This window comes from Rhipicephalus microplus, chromosome 10 (genome assembly GCF_043290135.1).
Source record: "Rhipicephalus microplus isolate Deutch F79 chromosome 10, USDA_Rmic, whole genome shotgun sequence".
Taxonomy (NCBI): domain Eukaryota; kingdom Metazoa; phylum Arthropoda; class Arachnida; order Ixodida; family Ixodidae; genus Rhipicephalus; species Rhipicephalus microplus.
The window spans coordinates 22,471,752-22,499,071 of record NC_134709.1 but is presented as its reverse complement, the minus strand read 5'-3'; the positions used below and the strand labels follow the sequence as shown (position 1 = coordinate 22,499,071).

Genomic DNA, 27,320 nt, shown 5'->3' with positions numbered 1-27,320 from the left:
AGTGAAATAAATGGTCAACGCAATAAAAGAGAGAGAGAGAGAACACAAGGAGAAAGGCAGGGTGGTTAACCAGGGCTGAGCCCCGGTAGGCTACCCTGCACTGGGTAAGGGGAGAGGGAAGGTATAAAGGTGGAGAGAAAAGGTCACTGACTGAGCCGACGCGAAACAGTTACACCATCACAAACGATGAAACAGGCCGGTGTCTTTGAGAAAACGCAGCAGTGCTTTCGTTGCCTTTCGCAAATTGGATGGTCAGTGCCATGGTCCCAATACTATCTCGACAGTGAAATCACTTCTGTCCAGTTGATTTAAAACACTGCGCAGGTGAAGCATCTCGTTTGTGTATGAAATAAAACCCAGAAAGGAGTCAGAAAATAGCGAAAGAGACTAATAGTTGTTATGGTTTTATGTGTCAAAACTACGATATGATTACGAGAGATATCTCAAAAGAGGGCTCCAGATTTTTCCACTCAATAAGATTTATTAACAACGCACATAAACGTCAAAACACGGATCTTCATAGCGTTTCTCCTCCATCGAAATGCGGCCGGGATCCGTTCCCGCTACCTTCGGGTCAACAGTCCAGTACCCTAACCACAAGACCATAGCAGTGGGTGAGAAGAGGATCGGAAGGTGGGACACGAATCGAAAGACAAACACAAAAAAAAGGGTAACACCTACTTTTCGACTGTGAAGCATTATACACCGGAAAGTGCGGAATATTGAACTGAAGGGGGCCTCCAGGTATACAGAAGCATATAGAGCTAAAACATCACTTACAGTAGAAGCCCCGCCGCGGTGGAGTGGCTAACTAACCCCACAATTGGCTAACCCCACAAATGGCTAACCCCACAAATGGCTAACACCACAAATGGCTAACACCACAAATGGCTAATCCCACATATCAATAAATAAATCACTTACAGTTGAAAATAAGTTTTTGTTTCTCGAAAGCATCCGTTCTGCCCCGCCGTGGTGGTCTAGTGGCTAAGGTACTCGGCTGCTGACCCGCAGGGCGCGGGTTCGAATCCCGGCTGCGGCGGCTGCATTTCCGATGGAGGCGGAAATGTTGTAGGCCCGTGTGCTCAGATTTGGGTGCACGTTAAAGAACCCCAGGTGGTCTAAATTTCCGGAGCCCTCCACTACGGCGTCTCTCATAATCATATAGTGGTTTTGGGACGTTAAACCCCACATATCAATCAATCAAAGCATCCGTTCTTTATTTGTTCGTGCGTTGTCGACACACTCAGAGCCCGGCAAAGCGGCCGTGGCATAGCTCTGTGAAAGATCAACCGAATGTGTGCGCGTGACACTTGCCAGTAAGCAGGAAGATTCTGTGGAAGCAACGTCAACCGTCTTTCTATATAGCGTTCGGCTTCGCGCCGTAAACTTTGCACGACGTCTCTCGAGGAAACGCTTCGCGTCGATGTGACCCCCGTACACTGGGAAAGGGGGAGTTCTGCATGACCGCGCACACCGCATTCTCACGGGACAGGCTGTTTACATCCGAGAATGAGCACCCCTCTCGGTACCCGCCCATTTTGTTTTTCATTTTCCGTGGTTACCGTTATTATGCGATTTCTTTCGCAAAAGGGAACAGTTGACTCTTCAAACTCCAGCGTGCGTGCGCGAGATCTTCTTTTCATGTTAATTCAGCTCAGACGTGTTCTCTTGAAAGATTGATTAATTGATATGTGGGGTTTAACGTCCCAAAACCACCATATGACTATGAGAGACGCCGTAGTGGAGGGCTCCGGAAATTTCGACCACCTGGGGTTCTTTAACGTGCACCCTAATCTGAGCACACGGGCCTACAACATTTCCGCCTCCATCGGAAATGCAGCCGCCGCAGCCGGGATTCGATCTCGCGACCTGCGGGTCAGCAGCCGAGTACCTTAGCCACTAGACCACCGCGGCGGGGCATCTTGAAAGATTCTCAGGGCACAAAGACCGCGGAATCGCGAAACGAGGCTATAGCGCCCGCAGGTGAGCCGAAAGGTCGCATATATTCATCTTGGTATAGGAAGCGCAGCAACTATTACACAGAACACACAACACAAGCGCTTAACTTGAACTAAACGTTTATTGCAAACGTCAGAGTTTATAAAGGGGGGTGAAAGAGAAAAAAATAATAATTAAAGGCTGACCAACAAAAAGCACACGTGCCAGTCCCGTATTATCCGTTATTATCTATCAACCCCATCCCCCCCCCCCCAAAAAAAAACAAAAAAAAAACTAAGTTCTTTCCGCGTGAGCGAGATAGAGGGTGCACTCACACACTCAAAATCATCACGTGCCATTTCCGCAGCTTCTACTATAAAACGGGGTAATAAATCTACGTCCCGATATAACACGCAAGTGTTATCAAAATACGGCACACAACCGCGCTCCTTACAGTGGATCGCCAAGTGACCATCGGTACCCTTTTTGCAATTTATAACTGCGTAATAGTTGCTGCGCTTCGTACCAAGATGGATTCATACCAACTGGCCCAATACAATTGTTCATTGAGACGCATATATTCGCCGAACTTACCTTAACCACATCGAAATTCAGACATCATGTATGAATCGATAAAATGAGCGTTTCCTGACGTCGGTCTTAAAATTTTCACACTGTGTCTGGTATGGAACCACCTCTGCACTTCGTTCGTTACGTTTCATGGAATCCGGCCCGCAGTAGCCACTGTTATTATTAGCAGCTGCTATCACCGAAAACATGTCTGTTTCAGTGCACAAATATTATGCTTCGTAAGTATGCAATGTGTATCCTTTCTTAGCATTTCCGGTACCATTTGCATATGTAACTTAAGTCATTGCCGTAGTCACAACGGCACCCTGGCACCTTCATACACTCTTTAATTCTTTCACAAGCACCTTTGCAATTTCTAATGGGGTAGCTCGCTGGAGACACGCAGTGGTTGGTTGTGCCTTCCAGTCTTTATTTTACCTTTCTCTCCCTCTACCTCAATCGCTAACACGATTGGCCGCAATAGATAAGTCAGTGAAAGTGCAACTCGAATAGTCTTTGGAAGAGAGAGAGGGGGGGGGGTTCACGCGACGATTTTTGCGATCGACACGTGCGAACTGAATGCCCTCGTTTCCTTTAAGTATCGTGATTTTCCGGATGTACTTGAAGAATGGGTGCTAGTGAAATACAGGATTCTAGCAGCTTGATTTCGCGCAGGAGCTGCAGAAATGTTTTGTTTCTCCAAACTTTTTTTTTTTCAAATTTTTGTGTACGTCGCCCGCAGTTAGACGAATTCGAACTACAAGCGCAAACGCCACCCAACTAGTAACTTCATGTTGCATCTCGCCCGATGCTAAAACTATATCCCGCCGCTACAGAAGACCGATGAAGTTCTCAAACGATCGCACGCCTGTGGACCCTATAGAGAAGGGGTCACACACTCGAACTCCCGACCTTGAACGCGCACACGGATTCAGCTATACGATTTCTCGATGAATACAAACGACCTTATTTTTTCCCGTAGAAACGTGCAACGATATTTGCACTCCAGCGAAGCGCCGAGCGCTGTTGCTTCGACACCGCTCGTGACCTCGGCAGCTCTATAGGACACACGAAAGGTGAAAGTGGGCCTGCAGGAGAGGGCCGATAATTTACGACCGCATGCCCAACAGCGCACGATGTATACCGACAGCGCGAAACGTGTATGCACACTTGGCTCAGGTCCTCTTGCAAAGAACCCCCAAATATTCGCATACGCGCGCGCATATGTATATTCGCGGTGTTATTTTGCAGCGCCGTAGATGCGTAAGGGGCAAGCGCACGGTGGTGGTCGAAATAAGATGGAGTGCGTGCGACAGGGCTGCCGTGCGGGTGCGGAGGTGGCGCCCTCTGTTCGAGAGGGCAGTGATAAATAGAGTGCTCGACTCACCCGTCGACCTCGAGTTGCACCCCGTTGGAGACGCTCCGGTTGGCGAGGTCGTACTGACAGTGCACGGACAGCCCGAGGTCCTGGTTTGTCACGATCATGTCGTGGTGCTGAATCACGATGTCGGTCGAGAACTGGCCCAGGTTCTGCAGGGTATCAAAAAAAAAAAGGGGGGGGGGGGTGAAGCAAGCGTCAACGACGTGTTTTATAATCACTCCAGTGCGCAGTAGACAGACAAGAAAAAAAAATAAGGCGAGTAAAAACGTGGTTGTAAATTGAGAGCGCTTCGAGTTACTCAGGTTCGCATGTGTCCCGAATCTGACAGAGCAGGAGCAGCCGAAGAGATCTTGTCTATAAATGCGCGTACAAAAAAAAAAAAAAAATGATGCACGTTTGAACAAGAGTTATATAACACCAAGGATGCATCTCGACCATCGACACGCCAATAAAGCACATTGCACGTCGTTCGTGAACTGATATACACGAGTGTGTATGCGCGCGCGCGTGTTTATGTAATGCTGCTCTGCGACACGCACCAAGAGAACGATAGTCTCAGTTCGTACTCAACAGGCAAACCAGGATTCTTTTAACGAATGTCACGGCGTGCCTGTCGGGGCTTCAGAGTTTAAATGCGAAGCTGGTATAGACTATTTACAGATGGTTTTTGGTGCCACCATATTGGGTCGCTAACCAGACAGTTTTGTACATTTAACTAAACGAACAATAGCGGACGCTTACACATGAAAACGATTGAATTGGTGCACACGAGCATTCGACGTTTTATGAACTTATCAGTTCACGTAGCGATGTAAAAAATGAAGAAAAAGAAAGCATTATCTTGACAGCCCCAGGTGGTGGCGCCAATGTTCATTACATCATCATCATCATCATCATCGTCATTATCATCATCATCATCGTCATCCTGACTACGCCACGGCAGGGCAAAAGGCTCCCCCATGTTCTGTCAATGTACCTGGTCCTGTGCTTGCCGTGGCCACATTATACCTGCAAACTTCTTAATCTCATCTTCCCACACAACTTTCTGCCTCCACATAGTCCTCGTTTGAATCCACTTCGAATACAGTCAGCTACCATTACAGACCAGCGGTTATCTTGCCTGCACGCTATGTGCCCTGCCCATGTCCATTTCTTCTTGATTTCCACAATGATTCCCTAACACACGCTTGTGCCATGATCTACACTGCCTTACGTAAAATCGTCTATAGGGTACATGAATTTTTCACAAATCACGATCATTTCTAACACAAAAAAGTCTACGGGCTCAAAGTAAATACAGCTGAACGTGTAAGCGCTGCCTTCGACCAAAACTTTCGGCCGAGGCAGCCCTCGAAACAATGGGAAACGTCTTCCCTCTGGCCTTGCTCCTCGGTGCTTTCGTAGAAGTCGAATCAGTCAAGTTGCTAAGAAAGCAAACAATAGGGAAGAGAAGCACCAAGAGGCAAGTACAGATTGTGAGAAGAGCCTGCACCACTACTGTATCGCAGGTAAGAGGCAAGTACAGCAGGAACACCCCAGTGTTGTGTATATAAGAAAGGACCGATTACGCATTCGCCCTGGTTTCGCACTCTTGCGTCCACTTTTCCACGCGGACCACCAAAGGATCTTCCTTCCTGGTCCCCTTCACTGCAAGGTCCGTCCATCCCTTTTTTTTTTTTCCAAGCCGCTACGCCTTGTTTGGCTTCTCTCGGACACAAGCTTTCGTATACCGTATGCGCACCTCGGAGCCGAAAAGTGGCCGGCTCACGAAACCGAAATCAGCCAAGGGTGCCGTCGCCACGCAAGACTCAGTGAAACCCCTTGCTTCGCACGCTTCTCACAGACACGCACACGATCTTCCTCCCCCCCCCCCCTTTTTTTTTTCTCTTTTTCTCTTTCAGTATGCTCTCCAACGCGCAGACAAACTCAATGGCGGACTCGTGGTTCAACGGCGAAGCAAAGACATCCAAAATAAATAAATACAAGAACACGGAGCCCACATTCATAATTCATATACGCTCCCATGACCGTGACATTCAAATTTTCGAGGCCCTGCAACCGCGACTCGGAAACAACGCCGGCGGCGCTCTGCGCGGCGTTTTCCGAGAGTTGCCGTGTTCCTAACGCTGGTCGTGTACCGGCCGAAGTAGCACTGTGCTGCGCTGCTGAGATTCAGCAGGACGTGGGTGCGATTCCCGAAGAGGTGGACAGCGCTTCTAGGACCAAGCGGTTCCGGTAACAATGACGGCGGCTAAATTTGGGTGCGGATCATACGCTAGGACTACACCATACTCTATTATAACTATAAGACCGTTTACCTTAGACTTTCAGCAGTGGCGTAGCCGAGGAGGTTGTTGCATGCATTCATTTCTTGAAGGGTCAAGACGCGTGGTTTTAACGTTAAATACTTCTCTTCGTATACCACCGCCCCCCTTTTTTGTTGCTTATTCTAACTTGTTAGCCTACAGGTCAACTCAGATGGTAGACTGACCGCCCTGTCAAGTTGTTGGTCTCAGGTTCGAATCGCGCAGCAGAAAGAAGCCCCCCTCAACACAACACTTCATTTCTGAGAAATCTACTTCTTTTTTTTTCTTTGAAATTGTAACTTCATGCTGCTAAACTAGCGGCTGACATTCTTGATTGACTGAAATGTGGGGTTTAACGTCTTAAAACCGCCATATGATTATGAGAGACGCCGTATAGTGGAGGTCTCCGGAACTTTCCATCACCTGGGATTCTTTAATGTGCACCCAGATCTGAGCACCCGGGCCTGCGGCATTTTCGCCTTCATCGAAAATGCAGACGCCGCAGCCGGGATTCAATCTCGCGACCTGCGGGTCAGCAGCCGAGTACCTTTAGCCCCTAGACCACCACGGCGGGTGGGCTGACATTCTCTAAACCTTTTCATACACGACTGTCACTCTACAGTTTATTTCTCCTAGTTACTAGAAACCACTTCCTCGACTTTCGCTTCTCGGATAATAAAAAAAGGTAACAAAAAAAAAACAAAAATAAAGAGCTCGATCGGGCGATGCCCCCACGGATGGACGAAAGAAAGACGAATGGTGACGCGAAGTTCGCACAGCACACCACAAATTGCGTGATACTGCACCATAAGCGGCACACAGTACCTCCACCAACGTGGACTGACGCCGGCCGACGTGGCCGGCGAAACCGCACACCCCTGTTGTCACGCGAAGTCAAGCCAAGTATTGCGAAAGCAAGACTGGCATTCCTGCACACGAGTAGCGTACATACAACACACAAATAAACCACTGACGACATCATGCCTTTTATTCCTCGAATCCTAAAAAAAAAAGAAGCTCTTGGCTTTCTGTATTCTCAATATCACTGGTGATTTTCCTGTCTCTCTCTCTCTCTCTCTATCTCTCTCTCTCTCTCTCTCATCACAACCTACGGAACTGGGGTCGTTGGGTACGTACGCACGTTTGCTACGCTAAATATGTACACTGCTGTTGCACGCTATAGCCTGTAATAGCGACCACAGCCCTGTCCTCGTGGATAGAGAGTCCGCCTCGGATATACGTTAAGTCTTGGCATCCTTTCCCAACGTGGCATCCTTTCCCCAACCCACCGGTTCTTACGACGCGCATAAGCGTAACTCCGGGCTCGTCGCCCGGCTTTCGCTCAGTGTTGTTATGTTTGGGGAAAGGATCCCGTGCCTTTAAAAATCGCGCCGAAAAAAAGAGGAAGAGAGCGCAAGCGCTAAACATTCGCAACACCTTCGGGAGTCGTCAAACACTTCGTGAACCGCCGGCGCTGCCCGCCTGGCGGCGGACAGCCGGAAAAATCGGCGGTTCAGCGTTTGTCCAACAGCCAGTCACGAAAGCGAGCGCTTTCCCCTGCATTCTATTCACCTTCGATGCGGAGGTCCGCGACCACTTAAGCCCGATACCAATTACATTAGGCTGATGGCGCCACAAACGGCGGTGGGACGTGCGCGCCTTGAAGAGCACAGGACACGCGCTCCTCTGAGAAACTCACTCGAAGTTTGGCCTTTCCTATTCCTCCTGTGCGCGTGTTAATGGCTTCTCGACCGAAACGTGCCAGTCTAAAAAGCGTGCACGTCGTTGAAGGGCGCATTTCTGCGTGGTCACGTGGTCCCTTGCAAATGCTGTTTGTTGTGGTATACGTGCGGGCTGTTCAAACACGGCGCGAAGGCTCGAGTGCAACGACACGGCGCAACTTCTCGAAGCGCTGTGAGACACGACACGGTGTTCCAGTCATTATAGGGCTCTGTTGCTCATCCGCAGGTCACGGGATCGAATCCCGGCCGGGGCGGCCACATTTTTCGGTGGAGTTGAGAATGCTCGAGGCCTCGGTGTAGTTGAGTTTAGGCGCACGGTGAAGAAATCCAGGAGGTCAAAATTTTCCGGAGCCTCCATAAGGGCATCTCTCATAATAATAAAATAGTTTAGGGACTTTAGGCGCCAACCCTTATTACTATTGCGGTCCTGTGATGACCATTCATAAAAGATTGCTATTCGCCCGGCTAAACTATACGTCTAGTGACAGGCTACACCTTATCACAACATTCATCCGCGAAGCACACGCACACGCATAGAATCACATACACAGCTGATACGCAATGTACAACAAAATGCATAACGAGAACAACGCTTATTTGACGAATCTCACTCGAAAACAACGGGACAATAAAATAGAATGGAGATTTATGTAGCTGGCATTTCCCGTTCTTTGAAAGAACCCCATAATAAAGCGTTTCTGGCGTACTTATAGCAAATCCGTCTATGCGATCGTTCTTTTTTTTTGTATCTACTTGATGCGCTCTCCGAAATGTGTACGTGCTACAGTGAACCTCACTATTCTCTTTTGTCTCTCTTTTCGTCCCTCTATCCGTTTCGGCAATGCAGGGTAGCGAACCGGACGTGCGTCTATAGTTGACCTCTCGGCATTTTCTTTAAGGTCGAATGCGCAAACATTCCCGTTGAAGAGCTACTTTTAGTAACGACTTATCCCGCTACTTGACTTGTTGAAGCCTATTTCCCGAACAACACTAGCGTACGACTCTTCTCTAGAGTGCGCACCCTGTCAGGGAGTATACGATAGACGAAGCAGGTATCCCCCACATCGCGAGCTCTCATCTCAAAACTGACATTTCCTTCCATTCGTCGAACACGTGTGACACCTTCGTTCGTCTCTTGTATCTGATGCGCCCCGCCGCGATAATCTAGTGGCTAAGGTACTCGGCTGCAGACCCGCAGGTCGCGGGCTTAAATCCCGGCTGCGGCGGCTGCATTTCCTATGGAGGCGGAAATGTTGTAGGCCCGTGTGCTCAGATTTGGGTGCACGTTAAAGAACCCCAAATGGTCGAAATTTCCGGAGCCCTCCACTACGGCGTCTCTCATGATTAAATGGTGGTTTTGAGACGTTAAACCCCACATATCAATCAACCAATCAATCTTGTATCTGATGCCGTTCTGCGGATTCATCACTGAGAATCGTGCAACATCGACCACGAATTCGCTGCATCGAACGCTTTCCTTCCCTTCCGGAAGAAGTCTCAGCGGAAGTAAGCTTCCATGCTTTCGTGTGCACTGCACGCTTTTACCGAGACGGAACGCGGCATTTGCAAACAATTTGAAGGCAGTTTCTTCTTTCAATGTCAGCCCAGGCATAACTGCCGCAGCGCACGCGACTGACTTTGACTCCAGACTCACGTCGAAAAAAAAAAAGAAAAAGAACACACTATAGTTTCGTATGCGGCTGGGAAGGGAAAAAAAAAACAAGTCCAGGAAATGAAAAGCGCGCAGTATCATGGAACCCCGTCGCGCTTGCTTGGTCGTTTGGGATGAGGCATTCGTATATGCGCTTTCCGTACCTTCCTCTTCCGCTGTGAACCAAGGAGAGGTTTTTTTTCTTTTTTTTTAGTTTTTTCTTTCTCTGAAATTCGCGCGGCGATTCACGCTCTCTCAGGGCAGAGCCGTTATGTAAACTTTCGTCTCGGTTCGCTGCACTTTTCCTACTGGCAAGGACTCATGCTAGGAAACAGGTAGATGTGAGACCCACCGGTAATATATATATATATATATATATATATATATATATATATATATATATATATATATATATATATATATATATATATATATATATATATATATATATATGAAAGAGGTGTACACTACTAAAAAACTGTTTACTTGTCTACAATTTAATCTTCTTCATTCAACGTCGGATCACCTTTCAAGATTGTTGCTTTGGCCATCAATAGGCACTTGCGCCATTAGAAACCACTCATCATCAAGATTTTTGCTATAGCGACATCGGGACGACACTCTCCACCGTTTTCCGAGTGATGACTGTGGCATTGAAGAGGCTTTACGGCACGTCAGCGACTCTCCTCGCTAAGTTTTGCAGGCCCTCGCGATCGTATAGCTCACCTTGATACGGGAAAAGAGCAGTTACAACACACGGCACGTGGAAAACACACAATTTATGCGTAATCAAACAGAGGTAGCGAAGTTCGGCATCATTAGAACTCTTAACAGGCGAGTTGCAGTAATGAAGGATACCAAGTGAGAATCCAAGCTCGTGCCCTGACTTTATCGCAAACGCATTCCGTGGTCACGAGACAGACGAGCTAAAAAAGAAGCGAGTGGGCAAACACATCCCAGTACAAGGGAGGATAATTAGCGTCGTCCCGAGCACGCCGAATATTGAATGGCCTTAGTGGTTTGCGCGTAGACCGGTATTGAAAAGGCACGAGTGCGTGAGCCGAAGGTTCGTGTAGGCTGGGTTTAGCCATTGCAAAAAAAAAATAAATAAAAATCCGCTGGCATTCTCATGGCTGAAACTGCGAGGTTGTCTTTAGACTAGCTGTCGGAAGGAATGGTACCATCTGGCGTGATAGATGCCGGCTATTAGCACCTTTAACGATGGGAGTCTTGAATAATTAGCGCTGTCAGCAGCGAAAGCGCGCCAGTTCAGAACGGTGGCACGTTTTTCTCTTGCTTCCGTGTTTCACCATAGATCGAAATGTGCACCGTGTTACGTACGGGCTTCCTTATGTTCAGCTATACGTCGTGCGAGCGTCGACCGCACGCTGTGCCAGCGTCTTAACGCTGGCGGGGCCAGCTGCGCATCTCGCGCATGCGCACAAAGTGTTTCCAGTGTAAGCATCACGTTTTACGCTGCTCTTTTCAGAAAGGTGGACGCCCTATCATAATCTTACCCCCGTATTCAGAGACGCTCCTCGACTCAACTTTCACCCTTCACTTGACAGAGTCGAGCACTGCGCCGCTGCTCGGCTGAAAACGATGCTGCGCTACTCAAGGATCGCAGCAGATTATCGCTGATATGCAAGTGCCTTGCCGTGCCTAGAGACGGCGCTCCCATCGGCTTTCTCGAGTGAAGGTGAAGCGTTGAGTGAAGGGACGTTCTAGAATACGGGGGTTAGTCACGGTCTTTTTAAGGAAATTCAAACTAATGTTACTGTTTCACCGCAACGGCGAACTAATGAGTGGGATAGCAACAAACCAATTTTATGCAGAGTAATGATGATGATATCTGTGGTTTAACGTCCCAAAACCACGACGTGATTATGAGAGACGCCGCATAGTGGAGGGCTCTGGAGGTTTCGACCACCTGGGGTTCTTTAACGTGCACCCAAATCTGAGCGCACGGGCCTACAGCATTTTCGCCTCCATAGAAAACGTAGCCGCCACAGCCGGGATTCGATCCCGCGACCTGCGGGTCAGCAGCCGAGTACCTTAGCTACTAGACCACCGCGGTGGGGCTTTATGCGAAGTAAGGAGAACAGCTAACGCTTTTCGATTGGATCTCGCGCAGCTCCACGAAACGCTGGCGTAAGGCCGTTCCTGACAGCGAAGCGGTTTTGGTGCCGCTTGTCGACTCACCGTCAAGAAATGGGGCCGTTTGCTGACGTCTGCCGAAAGAGCGCACGCTTCAGCGCTGTCGACCGTCTTAATAGAGAATTTTAGTACTGCGGAATGGTGGTACGTACGCATCGCGCAAGCGCCTTGCGCTACGTGGCGTCGTTTGCCACTAATCGGCTTTTAGTACGCCGTAGTACCCGCGTACGTAACGAGCGAGAAGCGTGTTGCGCCATCTGGTAGATCAAAATAGAAGCACGTGTTGTTGACAGCCAATGTGAGCCAATCCAAGTGTTATATAGCCAGATTATGGCCATTATTTAAGCCACAGAGCCGGTCGGTGCTTGCCTTCGATGCCGCCATTTCGCAAAACGAAGTCTCGCGCTGTCGCGAACTTGTTCGAGAGCGGCGCGGTCACCTCATACGTACGCACGCACGCATCTCATGCGTGCGCGCGTAGCGGCTGCGTACGTAATGCGATACGTGCGCGTTGCGGTCTGCGCATGCGCACTACGCAGAACGTGGCGTCCTTACGTACGCAACGCCGCCACGTACGCAGCGTACGCAGTACTAAAACTCTCTATTATCAGACCTCACCATGGCAGCTCAAGTGACGCAGCGTCACCCCCCCCCCCCTCCGCCCCCCTCTGCCCAGCTATTCCCGGCTCCCTTCATATGAGGGGCGGGGCGTCTCACCTCTGTTTAAGGAGATGTCCACGGCAGTACCCGCACGCCGGAGGTTCTTACCATTAGCGTTCTCCGTGCAACGGCGATTTCCGGCTCGATTTGTCTCTGCTTCGACCGGGTTTGTCGCCAGAGCTCTCTGAATTGTACTTGCGGGTAAGGACGCACGATGCGTGAGGCGATGTTGTCACTTGAACTTTATACGGAACATCACGGCGATGGCAAACCCGACGTACAATAATTCGTCGAGCATGTCCACATAATTGCGATCGCAATAACAACAAATTCGAACGAAGTACGCTTTGATCTCAATAGAGCATACTAGCCAGAACAGATCGTTGTATACCCACACCGGTACGCCCTGCCACAGAACGCGCAAGCACGGCATATTCAGCGCATGCGCTGTCGGCAGCAGGCGGCATCGACATCGGTAGCGCTCCGCTAGGATGCTTTATTACATTCAAAAATGAGATAAGGAAATTTCATGACCTGACTGACCTCCTGCTTGACATCGCAGTCGAGCTCGTGGTAGGCCATGCGTATCTGGAAGTCGAGGCTGTTGATGACGTCAGTGACGCAGGAGTTGGGTCTCGCCTTGGCGTACACCTTGCCGTTGAAGATCTTGCTCGTCTTCACCATGGCGACCATCTCGCGGGCTTTGCACTGAATTGTTACTGTATGTGGGAAAGAAAAAAAAAACGAGAACGAAATACATCACTCGAAAACGCGTTGCCCCCAGGCATTTAAGCATGTCACTATTGCAAGCGCATGAACGTTTGATCTTCTGGAACTAGAAGGCAAAGTATGCCGCACGTGTGTAGTGTCACACGCGCATTGGTATAGACCAGAATTTTCGGCACTTGTAGGTACAGGTGTGCGTACGGGTCTCCCAATTCATCTAAGGGGGGCAACGATTCGGCCCCGAATTTTTACTCAGTCGGGCCTCTTACGTCATTTTTTTTATGCGGAGGTTGATGGGCACGGATGGTTTTTACGATTATGGTGGCCAGACCAAAGACAACATATGTTGCGTTAGAAGAACCGTTGCCTTGCCGCATTTACCCCGAAAAGCCGATGACCAATGGCAGACCTTCGTAAGAAGTACGTCATCGCATCCCTGTCCTATAGATTCCGGAGATTGTTTTATCTCGGATTCAACAGACAGGTCCATGAGAGAATCGGTGGGGGGGGGGGGGGGCGCTGAATGAACCTCCCTCTTCCAACAGAGACTCCTGTGTACGCCTATGCTACCCTACATATCCTAGCAAAAGGCAGCCATCCTTTCCGGGGTTGCGGTTCAGGTGGAACTAACGACACCGACATCTTCACGATAGCGACTACCTTATCGCACGCTTGCCGCCAGGGTTCTCTCTCCATCGGATGCGACGTCCCAACAAGTATCCAGCCGCATGCGCATGTATGCAGATGACTGCTGCATATATCGTGACGTCACGTCTGCTCAAGATTCTGCTCAACTACAAAGTGATCTAAATGCTGTGTTATCATGGTGCACCACATGGAACATGACACTTAACTTTTCAAAATGTAATACCGTTCGCTTCACAAACAAAAAGAACATTCTAAATACGAATTACTTTCTTGGAGACAATCATTTGGAAGTTGTGTCTAAATGTAAGTACCAAGGCGTTTTCTTTACGAGCAACCTATCCTGGAACGACCACATTGAATACGTCGGTGCTAAAGCGAGCCGTGTATTGAACTTCCTGAAGCGTAACTTTAAACAGGCCCCACCTAAACTAAAGGAAACGCTCTATCTTTCTAACGTTCGCTCAATTTTAGAGTACGGTTGTGTGGCTTGGGATCCAGACACTAAAATATCTACTAATGCGCTAGAAAGGGTTCAGAAACGAGCAGCGCGTTTTGTGTCTGGTAACTATGATTTCACTAACCACTCTTCGTGCATTCGTAAACATTTGGGTTGACCTCTCCTGCAGGACAGGCGCAAATTCTTAAGATTAAATCTATTTCATAGTATTTATATTGGTAGCACTGGTTTAAATAAAGACGTGTACATTAAAGATCCTACTTATGTATCCTCTCGCCTAGATCACTCCCGCAAAGTTCGCGAATACCGATGTCGCATAAATACTTACAAAAACTCCTTCTTCCCGAAAACCACACACGAATGGAACAACCTACCAGAATATATTGTATCCACCCCGCCACCCTCATTTCAAAATGCTCTGTCACAATTTTTGTTGAAATGAAAGATGCCAATTTTTGTCTGCATTTCTGTTTGTGTTTTTACTTTTTCTTGATTGCCTCGTGTTCCCGAGAATGTGTACACACTGTATAAGCTGAGCATGCTTACTTGTTTTGTTATCGGTATTCATACCTTGTATCAATTTCAAGTTTTATGTCTCCGCCCCCCTACTGTAATGCCCAAATTGAGCGCTGTAGGTACTCGAATAAATAAATAAATAATAAATAAATAAGACCTGCAGGCCCCGTGCTGGCCGCAACGACATTTGACAGTTATAGGGTCAACGTTACTGCGCTTGTTCTCAACACACGTGCAACAGCAACGGAATACGATCTGCTGTGAAATACGAAAATATCACACCAGACGGAAGCACCAAACTGCGAGGACTTTTGTGGGAATTACAATTTATTACAATAGGTAATTACCAAGTGCAGTGTGGTTTTCCTTTCGACAATCAACCCAAGCGGACCCGCTTTCACGCTGTTACTGTAATACTTTTTTCATCGACCAATACGCGCATTTGTGACTCAGCAACGTAGTACCTTAGCCGTCGCTAACAAAGCATGCACAACACTCTCCCAAACGTAGGGTAGCAGAACAATCTCGCATCTTTCTCCCAGAGCACCTATTCGCTGCAAGACAGGAACAAAGGGGCAATACTTATTTTTCTAGAAAACTGTAATACGGAGGGCTAAACGAGTTAGTTATGAATTCGTGATATGATTCATTGCATTGTTTTTCAATGAATCATTTCGAATGTGCAATTCAGTTTCGTTTCGCATCTTTGCCTGTATCTCTACGTAGCCAACCGAGCCAAGCTTGGTTAACCTCCCTGCCTTGGATGGATGAAAAACTTTTATTGGGGTCCTGAAGGATTCCACCCCCGTTTTATAGGGGTAGGATCGCGGGCCGCTCCCACGTTGTACGGGGAGGCCCAGCCTCACCACCGCACCTGCCTTTCTTCTCAATTTTTCTCTCTCCCTCTCTCTCCCTCCCTCTCTCTCTCTCTCTCGTCACTAGGAATGAGAAGTCGTTTTTCTTAACGAGGCACTACAATGGAAACCTATCAGCATTTTCATTTCCTTTATTGTAACAGAAAGTACGAAAGTAAACGTTTTTTTTTTTGTTAACAAACAAGAAGTTCTACCACCTTGAAGCGATGAGGTGGTTGACATTGACTTTTACCCACCGAATACACGCGCGGAACATGAAAGAGCTTGCCGACTCCAACCCGTGTTCGGGGAAAAAAATCCATTCGAGACCTCGCTCACCCGCAATGCAAAATAGATGACAGTCATTGGCGCCCGTACAGAAGACTTCGGGGGGCAACGAGTGACCGCTCTGTGGTTATTTATAATACGATATGCATGGCAGTCTGCTCGGTTGGCTCCCACCACCTCGCGGTCCTCAATTTTTCCCGCGGCTCAAGATGGAGTATGTGCGACTTCCACCACTAACCGAGTGCACGAGATGGGAGCACTGGGTCTTTCCAGACCTCGTTTGTCAAGACAACACGGCGACCGACAACCACGAGGCGGCATTCCTCCTCTGTGTTATCCCCGGGAGGCGTTTTTATTAATGGTCCAAGTTCTTTTTTTTTTTTTTGCGCGCCTCATTTTCAAGGTGCCAGTCGAAGGTGACCATACTTGACCTGACTAAATCTATACAGTACTGCAGATGCTGCGGAGACTACCATCTAGAAAAGAGAAAAAGAGGGCCCACCTGTAACGACCCTCTGGGTGCGGCATTGCCGCGGTTCCCATCATGCATCGTGCCCTTTTCGTGGCTATACCCAATCTGCGAAGTTGCCTTTCCTCTGTCGCAATTTTTTTTTGTAATTTCTACCTCTCTTCGCAATATTTCTTTTTAACATCTTTAATTCCCCTCACCCCTTTCCCCAGCACAGAGTAGCCAGCCGGTCTAAGAACTGGCTAACCTCCCTGTCTTTCCGCTTAAACTTTCTTCCTCCTCTTCCTCCTGCGAAGTGACTGTAACACACTTGCTGTGGAATAGTACCGGGCTACATTCAAAGCGTGGCTATGCAGTGAAACCGTGAATTAGTTTAGAGTCACAGATTACAGTATAAAAGATCACTAGCGTGATTATTTTCAGCACCATGTGTCTGGATAATTGATATGCGGCGTTTAACGTCCGAAAACCACCATATGATTATGGGCGACGCCGTTGTGGAGGGCTTCGGAAATTTCTACCAACTGGGGTTCTTAAGCGTGAGCCCAAATCTGAACACAAGGGCCCCATCGCCATATGTTTTATAATTGATAAGAAGATCAATGTCAAAGGCTTCACTTTTAAACGTCCCAACGAAAGCTCTTTTGTTCATTTTGGCCTAGTCAGCTCAATGATATTTCTTGAAACTTGGTGCATAAAGTCTCTGGCTGGGCGATCCTTTTGTAGACGCCATCAAAATCTCTGACGTCACCGCGACTGGTGCGGGAACTTCAAGGTGGCGTAGCCACCCAAATTTTGTTTTTGCGAGTTTTTTTTTTTTGCTTGCCATGCATCTCCGCGCGGGAAGTGTGGCGGTTGTGTAATCGTTAAGAGTAATTTATTAATACGGGAAGAACCGTTTTTCTATGTAGTGCCAAGCCTCAGGCTCAACCGACCACCCGACCTTTGTAGCTGAATTCGCGGACAGTTCTAACATTCACTATTAGGCTTCATACATGGAAAGAAAAAAAACGCCTGTGTATTTATGAAGCCGTGTATTACTACATGTGCCAAAGAGCAGAATTTAAAAAAAAAGATTTTAACTACTGGTTTCAAGACGATAGTTTTGAATTCATAGAGCAATGCCCCTTGTGTTCAGTGCAATTATTACAATGCCTACAGGTCTTCTAAGGTGGCTGCCGATTTGAGACTATGCTGCATTTCAACATTTCCCAAGTTTTTAGGAAAGTAAAAGGCAGTGTAATGAACAGTAAACTTTGATAACCAACGACTTCGACCAACTTGTGGATCACTGGTCAAGGCTATAATGAACAGACCTCGAAGACATGTATATGTTAAGGCCTCAGCTACTCTGATTCAGCCACTTGATTGACTACAGGGAAGTGTTTCTGACGTATGGTGCGGAACTTTAAAAAAAAAAAAAACGGGCGCTCAACACTCTAATTTCTTTAGAAAAAGATAACTACTGATATCTCACGTTAAAACGGTAATTGCCTAAATTTCTTTATATGCATAACTCTCTAATCAACACTTCGAGCCATTTTAAAACGCACGATTGTGGAATATGGAGAACAGCGCATAACTAGCTCTGTTTTTAAAAAAAGGTTGAACGCATTCTTTTTAACAACTTGTAGTCCAGAGAAAAATAAACGTTTCACTATAACTATCGAAAGCCGTTGGTAAAAATGTATCCATCCTCATAAATTGTTATCTAGTCCGGTAAATCACGAACGCTTCGTGGATTTCGGGCGTCAGAGACAGCTAATGCTGAATGAAACGTTCGAGTGGCACTGATTGAGCCGGACTCCCCCCCCAAAAAACAAAGTGCCCATCTCCGTGTCACGCGGTGCAACCAAGATTTGTGAACTCTCGTTCAGCACCCTAACGCAGAAATAAAAATGAAAAAAAAATGCAGGGCTACAGGACTTGAACACGGAGCTAAAGAAACGAACACACCTCAGACGCTTCGCTTTTTTGTTATCATTTCGGATAACCCACGTATTTGTTTACAAGCGTTCCTCATATAAGTCCCGTTGATGTTGTTGGCCCGTGTGCTCAGATTTGGGTGCACGTTAAAGAACCCCAGGTGGTCAAAATTTCCGGAGCCCTCCACTACGGCGTCTCTCATAATCACATGGTGGTTTTGGGACGTTAAACCCCACAAATCATATAAGTCCCGTTGGTGATCACTTAAAACCTTGGCAGCCAGTGTCGAGAAAATGCAGAGGCCGGCGTGATGTCATGCCACGTGAGTAGTCGATGCCCGCTCGCGTGCTAAGAGAGCTTACACTCACGTTGCTGGTTGCATCCGTTACCGCAGCTATGGGGACAGAAGCTAAGGAAAGAAAAAGAATGGCCTCGAAAGGAAGTGTTCTAGTGGTGATATAGAACGAAGTTCAGGCAAGACCATCGAACGCTATATCATTTGTGCACACGTGAAAGCGCGCAGACTGCACACATATTGCGACCCGCACGATACTTGGTCTTTATGCTGCAGCAATGACAATCAAGTTTAAGTTGTCGCATATGAATACATCTACGGCATCAGAGCTTGCTGCTATAAGGGCTGCTTTACAATATCTCGTCCAAGAGCGTCCAGGAAAATGGGTCGTATTCTGTGATTCGAAGGCAGAACTTCAGAGTTTGCAGTCTGCCACGCGTAGGAGGAGTCATGAACGATTGGTACGAGAAATAAGACATTGCCATCATGAAGCTCTAGCACGAGGGCATGATATTATATATCAATGGCTGCCTGGACATATCGGTATTACCGGGAATCAATTAGCCGATGATGCAGCCATTCGACCATTTAACATTCTTTAACATGCCCTAAAATCTAAGAGCACGGCCATCGAGCATTTCACCTTCATCGAAGTGCGGCCACCGCAGTTGCGATTATATCCCCCGACCTCCGGGTTCGCAGTCCAACACGACAGCCACGAAGTAGACTATATGGTGGAGACAAGCACATCACTACGGGTGGGATGAGCGATGATTACGACATATGATGTTGACCGAACGCGTTGCTCATAGCATTCCCGCGCGGCGGGGTCACTGCTAGAGGCGGCCGTTCCACTGACCGTTGTAGCATGCTGCGAGCTCGTTGGTGGCGGCGCCGGGTATCTCGAGGTAGGGGTTCTCGATGTGCGACAGCGACGCCCTCGCGTGGTGGCTGATGCGGCACACGCTGTTGTCCGGGTCGCCCAGGTCGAACGAGTGGCACCGGTAGGGCACGCTGAGGCACAGCCGCCGGCAGTCCTCCAGGGTGGTCACGTTCTGGAACACGGCGTCCACCGTCTTCAGGATCTTGCCGCTCACCGTGCGGAACTCGCACAGCCGCACGGACTCTGTGTGGGCGAAAGAGAAAGCACGTGGAGAAGCACGATTATTGAGTGCACACACACACACACACACACACACACACACACACACACACACACACACACACACACACACACACACACACACACACACACACACACACACACACACACACACACACACATACACACTCACTCACACAAACAAACACTCACACACACACACACACACACAGATAGATAGATAGATAGATAGATAGATAGATAGATAGATAGATAGATAGAAAGATAGATAGATAGATAGATGAACAGAGAGAAAACAGATAGATAGATAGATAGATAGATAGATAGATAGATAGATACAGACACAGAGAGAAAGAGAGAGAGATAGGTAGATAGATAGATATATAGATATATAGATAGATAGATAGATAGATAGAGAGAGAGAGAGAGAGAGAGAGAGAGAGAGAGAGAGAGAGAGAGAGAGAGAGAGAGAGAGAGAGAGATTACCACGCTGACAAGAAATGCACGATGAAAGTTGAAACATGAGATGCGCATCTCAAAAATTGCAACTACGTGCGAAATCGGCCGGCAACTCTATAGGTCATGTGCATGACCTATAGAGCGTTAGTTTCGACGCACTTGGCTGGTTTCGCAGCACTCGGTGCGTGAAGTTTCGCTTTCTTCGACACCGCGGTCTGAAAATTCGACGATGGATTTCTTTGAACCACCGCGTGTTATCTTCATTTTTTTTTTTCAAAACTATAAGCTCGCCGTGATTTGCGACGTAGAGCAACTTTGCCGTATATACAGCCACCCCAAAAATTATTTGAAAAGTTGATTCAATTATTTCGGTCAATTAAATTATTCATAAGTGATCTCATTAGTGGCAAAATCTGTCCACCTCGGCCTGGAAACTGGCTGCGAAGACGACAAGTGCCTACCTTTTATAGTTTCTTTTTCTTTTTTTAATGAAAACATCTGTATTGCTTAGAAAAAAAAAACACTGTATGTGTGAGGGCTTCATTTCAATAGTTTTTTTCTGGGCTTTGTACGTCGAGTTGTAGCGCCGTTCTGTCCGTGTCGCTGCTTTCAGTCTGGTCTTCTCAAGGTTTTGAAAAACTAGGCATTTGTCGTTATTTCCGACAAGCCGAAGAAGGGGGACCCAAGTATGCCTCTGTAACATGGCGTCCTGAGGTTTCTCCGCTAGACGGCAACCCAGTTTCATCGTAGCTACCCTTTCTCTTCCCGACCCTCTTATTCTACTGAGACTCTCTCAATCACAACGCAGCTCAAGGGCGAGGCATAAGAATGAATTGGAAGGGGTGGGTGCTCCCCTGATGAGCAGGCCTAGGCTCTCGAGTCTCACGGAGGCAATTAATGTTGATCAACGCCGAGTCAGCTGACCCCAATACGAACATCCCGATACCATGCCCTGATATAACTAGACAACTAGACTATAACAAACGCGGAGATAACCAACAACAACAACAACAACAACAACAACAACAACAACAACAACAACAACAACAACAACAACAAAGGTTTAATTTCCGTTCGTACAATCCGTGCAAGGTGGTCGCGTGACCCTGCAGCCGTTTGTGACAATCTCCCAGAAGGCTATGAAAGCTTTGCTGCGCGTTTTGCGGACAACTGGCCTCAGAGACAGACTTTAGTGTCTTATACCCTTTGATGTTGCCTTTCCTCTGTCGCAGCCCCGCCGCGGTGGTCTAGTGGCTAAGGTACTCGGCTGCTGACCCGCAGGTCGTGGGTTCGATTCCCGGCTGCGGTGGCTGCATTTCCGATGGAGGCGGAAATGCAGCCACCGCAGGCGGAAATGCAGTTGTAGGCCCGTGTGCTCGAATGTGGGTGCACGTTAAAGAACCCCAGGTGGTCGAAATTTCCGGAGCCCTCCACTACGGCGTCTCTCATAATCATATGGTGGTTTTGGGACGTTAAACCCCACAAATCAATCATTTCCTCTGTCGCAATTTTTTGTTTCGTACTTTCTCTCTCTCTTCGAAGCATTTCTTTTTAACATCTTTCATTCCCCTCACCCCTTTCCCCAGCAAATGGTAGCCAGCCGGTCTAAGAACTGGCTAACTTCCCTGTCTTTCCGCTTAAACTTGCTTCCTCTCCTCTTCCTTCCGACGCGCGTAGCAAACAACGCGGCGTATAACTTGGGGCGGTCGACGTTCGAATCACACGTCTATACCGCGGCATTACCCCAGCCTCAGAGCATTACAACGCGCAGCATCCACCAGGGTCGCACGTCTAACGGGTGTCGTGTGCGGGTTAAAACTCTTTGCAGGCTGTGCGCGACCGAGACCGCCCACAACCTCACGCGATTCGTATACGCCCGCTCATTGTGGCGGTCCACCCTTAAATCCAGCTACACACCCAGCCCGTTACGACGGGTTGCCGCAGCGTGCCGCTACGACGACGACGACAGCTTGAGTGACACGGCCTGCAATCAGGACGTCGCGAAACGTTGCTCCCTGCCGCATTTGCTCGATTGTAACGCGTACAGTTGCGCTGAATATGGCTTGAATATGGCTTGGGAGCGCGAGGCCTCACTAGTTCTAACGACGGCGCATGGCTTCCACTAGTCTTTATTTTCAGAATTTATCAATGTTCTCTAACTTAATCATCATCATCATCAGCCTGACTACGTCCACTGCAGGACAAAGGCCTCTCCCATGTTCCGCCAGTTAACCCGGTCCTGTGCTTGGTGCTGCCAACTTATACCCGCAAACTTCTTAATCTCATCTGCCCACCTAACCTTCTGTCTCCCCCTAACCCGCTTCCCTTCTCTGGGAATCCAGTTAGTTACCCTTAATGACCAGCGGTTATCCTGTCTACGCGCTACATGCCCGGCCCATGTCCATTTGCTCTTCTTTATTTCAGCTATGATATCCTTAACCCCCGTTTGTTCCCTAATCCACTCTGCTCTCTTCTTATCCACTCTGCTCTCTAACTTAAGAATGGCCTCAAATGTGAAAATGTTATTTATTAGTTGAGGAATTGTATTTTTAACCGAGGGTTCCTTTTGGAGGCTGTCACCGATTTGGGACCCTCGTTTACACATTTATTGTTTTTTTTTACCGATCATTGTAAGTTGAATTATATGAAACTGAAACTAAAATCAAGAAAGGAGGGGAGGCTGAAGCCGTGTGCAATGTTTGAACTAGTGAGGCCATGCACTCCTGTGTCCGCGGCAAGTTATACTGAGCGCGACCATACCTTATTTTGCAAGATCTGAAGTTAAAATTCGGAGTCTTACGTGACGAAACCTTCAGAGACGGCGTAGTGGCGACACCAAAATCCGCCTTTAAGTTTTTTTTTTCATTTTAAGGCGAAACTTTTCAATGCCTCATCAAACGTGAAAATCGACCATCGGCGTCTTCGAGATTTAGCGAGAAGTGGCGATAATGCTTCCTGCTGAGAACGACCGCGGCGTCAACACGAGTGTTGCAAGGAATCACCGCGTGTGATGGCGTCACCACACGACGTCATCGTGACGACACACGTTGCCAAAGTTTATTACGTCATTTGATCTGGCGTCACCTGATGAAGTCATCGCATGACATCGCTACTTGGTCACAGGAGGGCCGATACCGGAGGCATGTCCAGTGCATAAAGCCTTCAATACCTTCGGACAAAAAAACACAAAAAATTCGCCTTCTAATCATCTTACGCGAATGCATAAATAACCCCGCATTTGTCACGTGTCTCCCTCCGCCGAGTAATGGTGGGGCCAGGTACTGAGGTATTGGCAAAATGAAAGCCTTCGAGATGCCATGGCGTCAGAGATGGCGGGCGCGCGGCGTCGACCCGCCACGCGCCCGCAACTCGGAGGCCATGGAAACGCAGACGCGCTTCGCGATTTTGTCGCTAGGGGAAGAGAGCACGCGCCGTTGCATTGCGAAAAAAAAAAAGTGGTTTAGTTTTGTCCGTGCAGATTTCGTCAATGCTCGCCTCAATAGGCATTCTTGCATTTCGTGACTGTAAACAGTGTCGTGGATCGTCTGATGACCTTCTCTCTCTTTTTTTTACAACGTCTCTTTTCTCTCATCTTTTATCCCCCTTACCCCCTTCCCCAGTACAGGGTAGCCAGCCGTTCTGAGAACTGGCTAACCTCCCTGTCCTTCCTCATTTATTCCTCCTCCTCCTTGCATTTCGCCATGGTTCCTCCGAATGTTGCCGCCTCGTGAAGCGAACCCACGTCCTCGAGTGCAGTACTTTTGCCATTTAGTCTCCATGGTAACTGGCCCGAAATTAATCACTGGATCTTCTTCGGCGTACGCCAGAGAGGAAGAATGAGGGATAGTGAACTCAGCACGACGAATTCTACAATTCGGCGGATTTCGACAGAAAGCATCATCTACCGCAGTCGATAGCACATGCAAATTTGACTAGATTGAAACAACTTTATCATGCCGACAGTCATCGCGATTGTATTTAAAGTCTCGTGCAACACCCCCTCTCCTTCTCTTAGTTGATTCTGAGATGAAGTATCAGAGGAGGCAGTCATCAGTTGTCTGATGTGATTCCAAGCCACATATTCATTGGACGTCAGAATAATATCTACAAATGATTTCAAATAGGCACACGTGCAACAAATAGATAGGACATGCTGAAACATCACACAGTCTCTTATTTAATTGCCCAAGAAGTCTTGATATGTGGAGTTTAACGTCCCAAAACCACCATATGACTATGAGAGACGCCGTAGTGGAGGGCTCCGGTAATTTCAGCCACCTGGGGTTCTTTAACGCGCACCCAAATCTGAGCGCACGGGCCTACGACATCCTCGCGTCCACCAGAAATGCAGCCGCCGCAGCCGGGATTCGATCCCGCAACCTGCGGGTCAGCAGACGAGTTCCTTAGCCACTAGACCACCGCGGCGGGGCGCCCAAAAAGTCTGGAAGGCGGAAACTGTTGTGTAATACTACCAGAAACTAACAGAAACTACCTCCGATTTCCCTCTCAGTTGAGTGCACAGCCTTCCCCTTTCACCTCGAAGGCTTTTCCCACCCATTGCGGTCTTCTACCAGTGCCTCCGAAAGCCTTCTGTACCTCACGTGACCTTGCAGTGCGTCTCTAGTAGTGTCGCACGTGAGTGACCTATGACCAGGCGAGGCGTCCATGGCGTGAGATGCGCGCCACGCGTAACGCCAAGTGGTACGACTTCGTAATGACGTCCTGACGATGTCACAAATTTTACCAAACTCCGGCGCAGATGTCGCATGCCGAAGTGCTCGCCATTCCGCGCCGGAGTTTGGTAAAAAAAGGTAAAAAAAAAGGAAACGCTTGAGCACATTCTATGTCATTGCCCAGCATACCAGACCGAAAGACGTATTATGGAAGCCAAGCTCTGTCAGCTGGATTCGCGGCCGCTTACAGAAGAGAAGATCCAGGGACCTTGGCCGACGGCTTCCCATACTCGCAAAGCCACGAAAGCCCTCTTGTACTTTTTAAGGACCACCAGACTTCACGACTGCTTGTGAAATAGCTGTGCGAGACCGTGCTGTGTAGTCTCGAGCTGACTAATTGGAGCCGGCACGCTTGCCGACATGAAGCTCAAAACACTTCTGCTCTTGCAGGTTTTTGCGGTCTTTTGGACGGAAACTGCGCATCAGCCGTTCGGCGGGCATACGGTACACGTGTGTTCTGCCATCCCATCTGCGGATACATCACGCAAAGCGTCATCAGCTCGAGCATCTTCATCGCTGGACGAGGAGTGCTGCGATCCTTGTTGGGCCGCTTGCGTGAGCGATTACGACGGCGACAGTCGCTGCATGTGTGGAACATCATGTGACCCAGAACTGGCGTATATATTTGCGCGACACCTTGGCTGCGTGGGAATTGGAGCCGGCACGCTTGCCGACATGAAGCTCAAAACACTTCTGCTCTTGCAGGTTAGTGCTGTTCGTATGCTTGAAATTCCTAAAGCACTTTTAGCGTTGCCGGCTCCTCCCACAAAGGCATGTGTCGCGAGCACCACGGTGCGAGTGTGCACTGGAGTTAATGGGAAGCGTTTTCGCTTTATTGTGAACCGAGTGCTATATGTTGCTCTTCTTCTACTACTTTCTGGAGACATTGAGCTCAATCCTGGGCCTTTCGATAAAGGTGAAATGGATTATTTGAAGAAGTTGCAGGATACTATTATGAGTAAGTTAGAGAATATTGATACTAGGATAACTAACAGTGATACTAACATAGCTGAAATAAAGAGCAAGCTAGAGATGACCGAGGGCCATATAGAAAGCGTCATGAAATTGGTACATGAGCAAGCCACTGTAATAAAGAATCTAACTCATCAGATGCGAATTCTTCAAAAGAAAAATATCGACCTCGAAAACAGAAGCCGTAGAATGAACCTTGTGTTTTACGGGATAGACGATAATGACCAGCATGAAACTTGGGAACAGTCTGAGGCCCTCGTTAAGGGCATCTGCACTGCCCAACTCGGATACGAACTGACATCAGTTCAAAGGGCACATCGCGTAGGTCGTTTTAATGAACGGAAAAAAAGGCCAATTATTGTGAACTTTTCATCTGATAAGGAAAAAGAGGTCGTCCTTAAAAAAGTCAAGAATTTGAAAGGTACACAGTACAGCATTGAGCAGGACTATTCATTCGAAACGCGCACTGTACGAAAGAAGCTTTGGGAATATGGTAAAGCGAAAAGGGCGGATAAGAAAAACCTGGTTAAGCTAAAAGCCGATAAACTGATTATAAACGGCAGAGCATTTACTTGGGATGATGAAAAGGAAGAAGTCGTTGCCTTGTCTAAACGATGACAGGAAAATTGTACCATCTGCGTTCATCGTGATTTAATTATTGCAGTAGTGAATTGCCGAAGTGTAATAAACAAAATAGACGAATTCGCTGGCTTGCTTGATACCGTGAAGGCCGATGTCGTGTTCGGTACAGAATCCTGGCTCAACCCATCCATCTCTGATCATGAAGTGTTTCCTAACAATTATACTGCCTACCGTAAAGATAGGCTGAATCATGGGGGTGGTGTTTTCTTGTTAGTTCACTCGTCCCTTTCATCCGCTAATCTTGATATCGGTAATGACGCTGTCGAATCTGTCTGGAGTACTGTTACAGTCAGTAACAATTTTTCTTTTGTAGCTGGGACGTTTTATCGACCGCCCGCCGCGGACTCCAGTATTTTGCAATTATTAGGTGACATCGTTTCACAGGCGTCTGACCGTACGATATTATTAGCGGGTGATTTTAATTTACCCGATCTAAAATGGCGAAGTCACTCATGCGAGGTGCTGCATGCCAGCCGTAATAACCTAGAAATGAAGAACATTGTTGACACTTTTGGGTTGATACAGTACGTTTTAGAACCCACAAGACTTAAGCATACCCCTGATCTTCTCTTTTGTAACTCCCCTAATTTAGTAAGTAACGTTGATATCATTCCAGGCATTAGTGACCATCAGGTTGTAGTAGCAGGCGTTATAACAAAAATTCAAAAAATCACGAAGAGTATCAGAAGAAAGTTGTTCTTTTTTTGACAAAGGCGACTATCCGTCAATTTCCGCAAGGCTTCTTGATTATTTGCCTGTATTTGAATGCTTGGTAGAGGAACACAGTGTAGAGTATTTGTGGAA

The 27,320-nt window shown here is 47.9% G+C and overlaps 1 protein-coding gene across 1 annotated transcript in view; it reads right to left on the bottom strand.

Annotated features, from left to right (window-relative positions):
- Positions 1–27,320, bottom strand: part of LOC119181814 (uncharacterized) — a 163,817-nt gene that overhangs the window by 78,571 nt on the left and 57,926 nt on the right. Inside the window, exons 4-6 of the mRNA XM_075876035.1 lie at positions 19,447–19,713; positions 12,952–13,127; positions 3,899–4,041 (exon numbers count right to left, since the gene is read on the bottom strand). Of these exons, the coding sequence (XP_075732150.1) occupies positions 3,899–4,041; positions 12,952–13,127; positions 19,447–19,713 (586 nt within the window). The remainder of the gene's footprint in view (positions 1–3,898; positions 4,042–12,951; positions 13,128–19,446; positions 19,714–27,320) is intronic.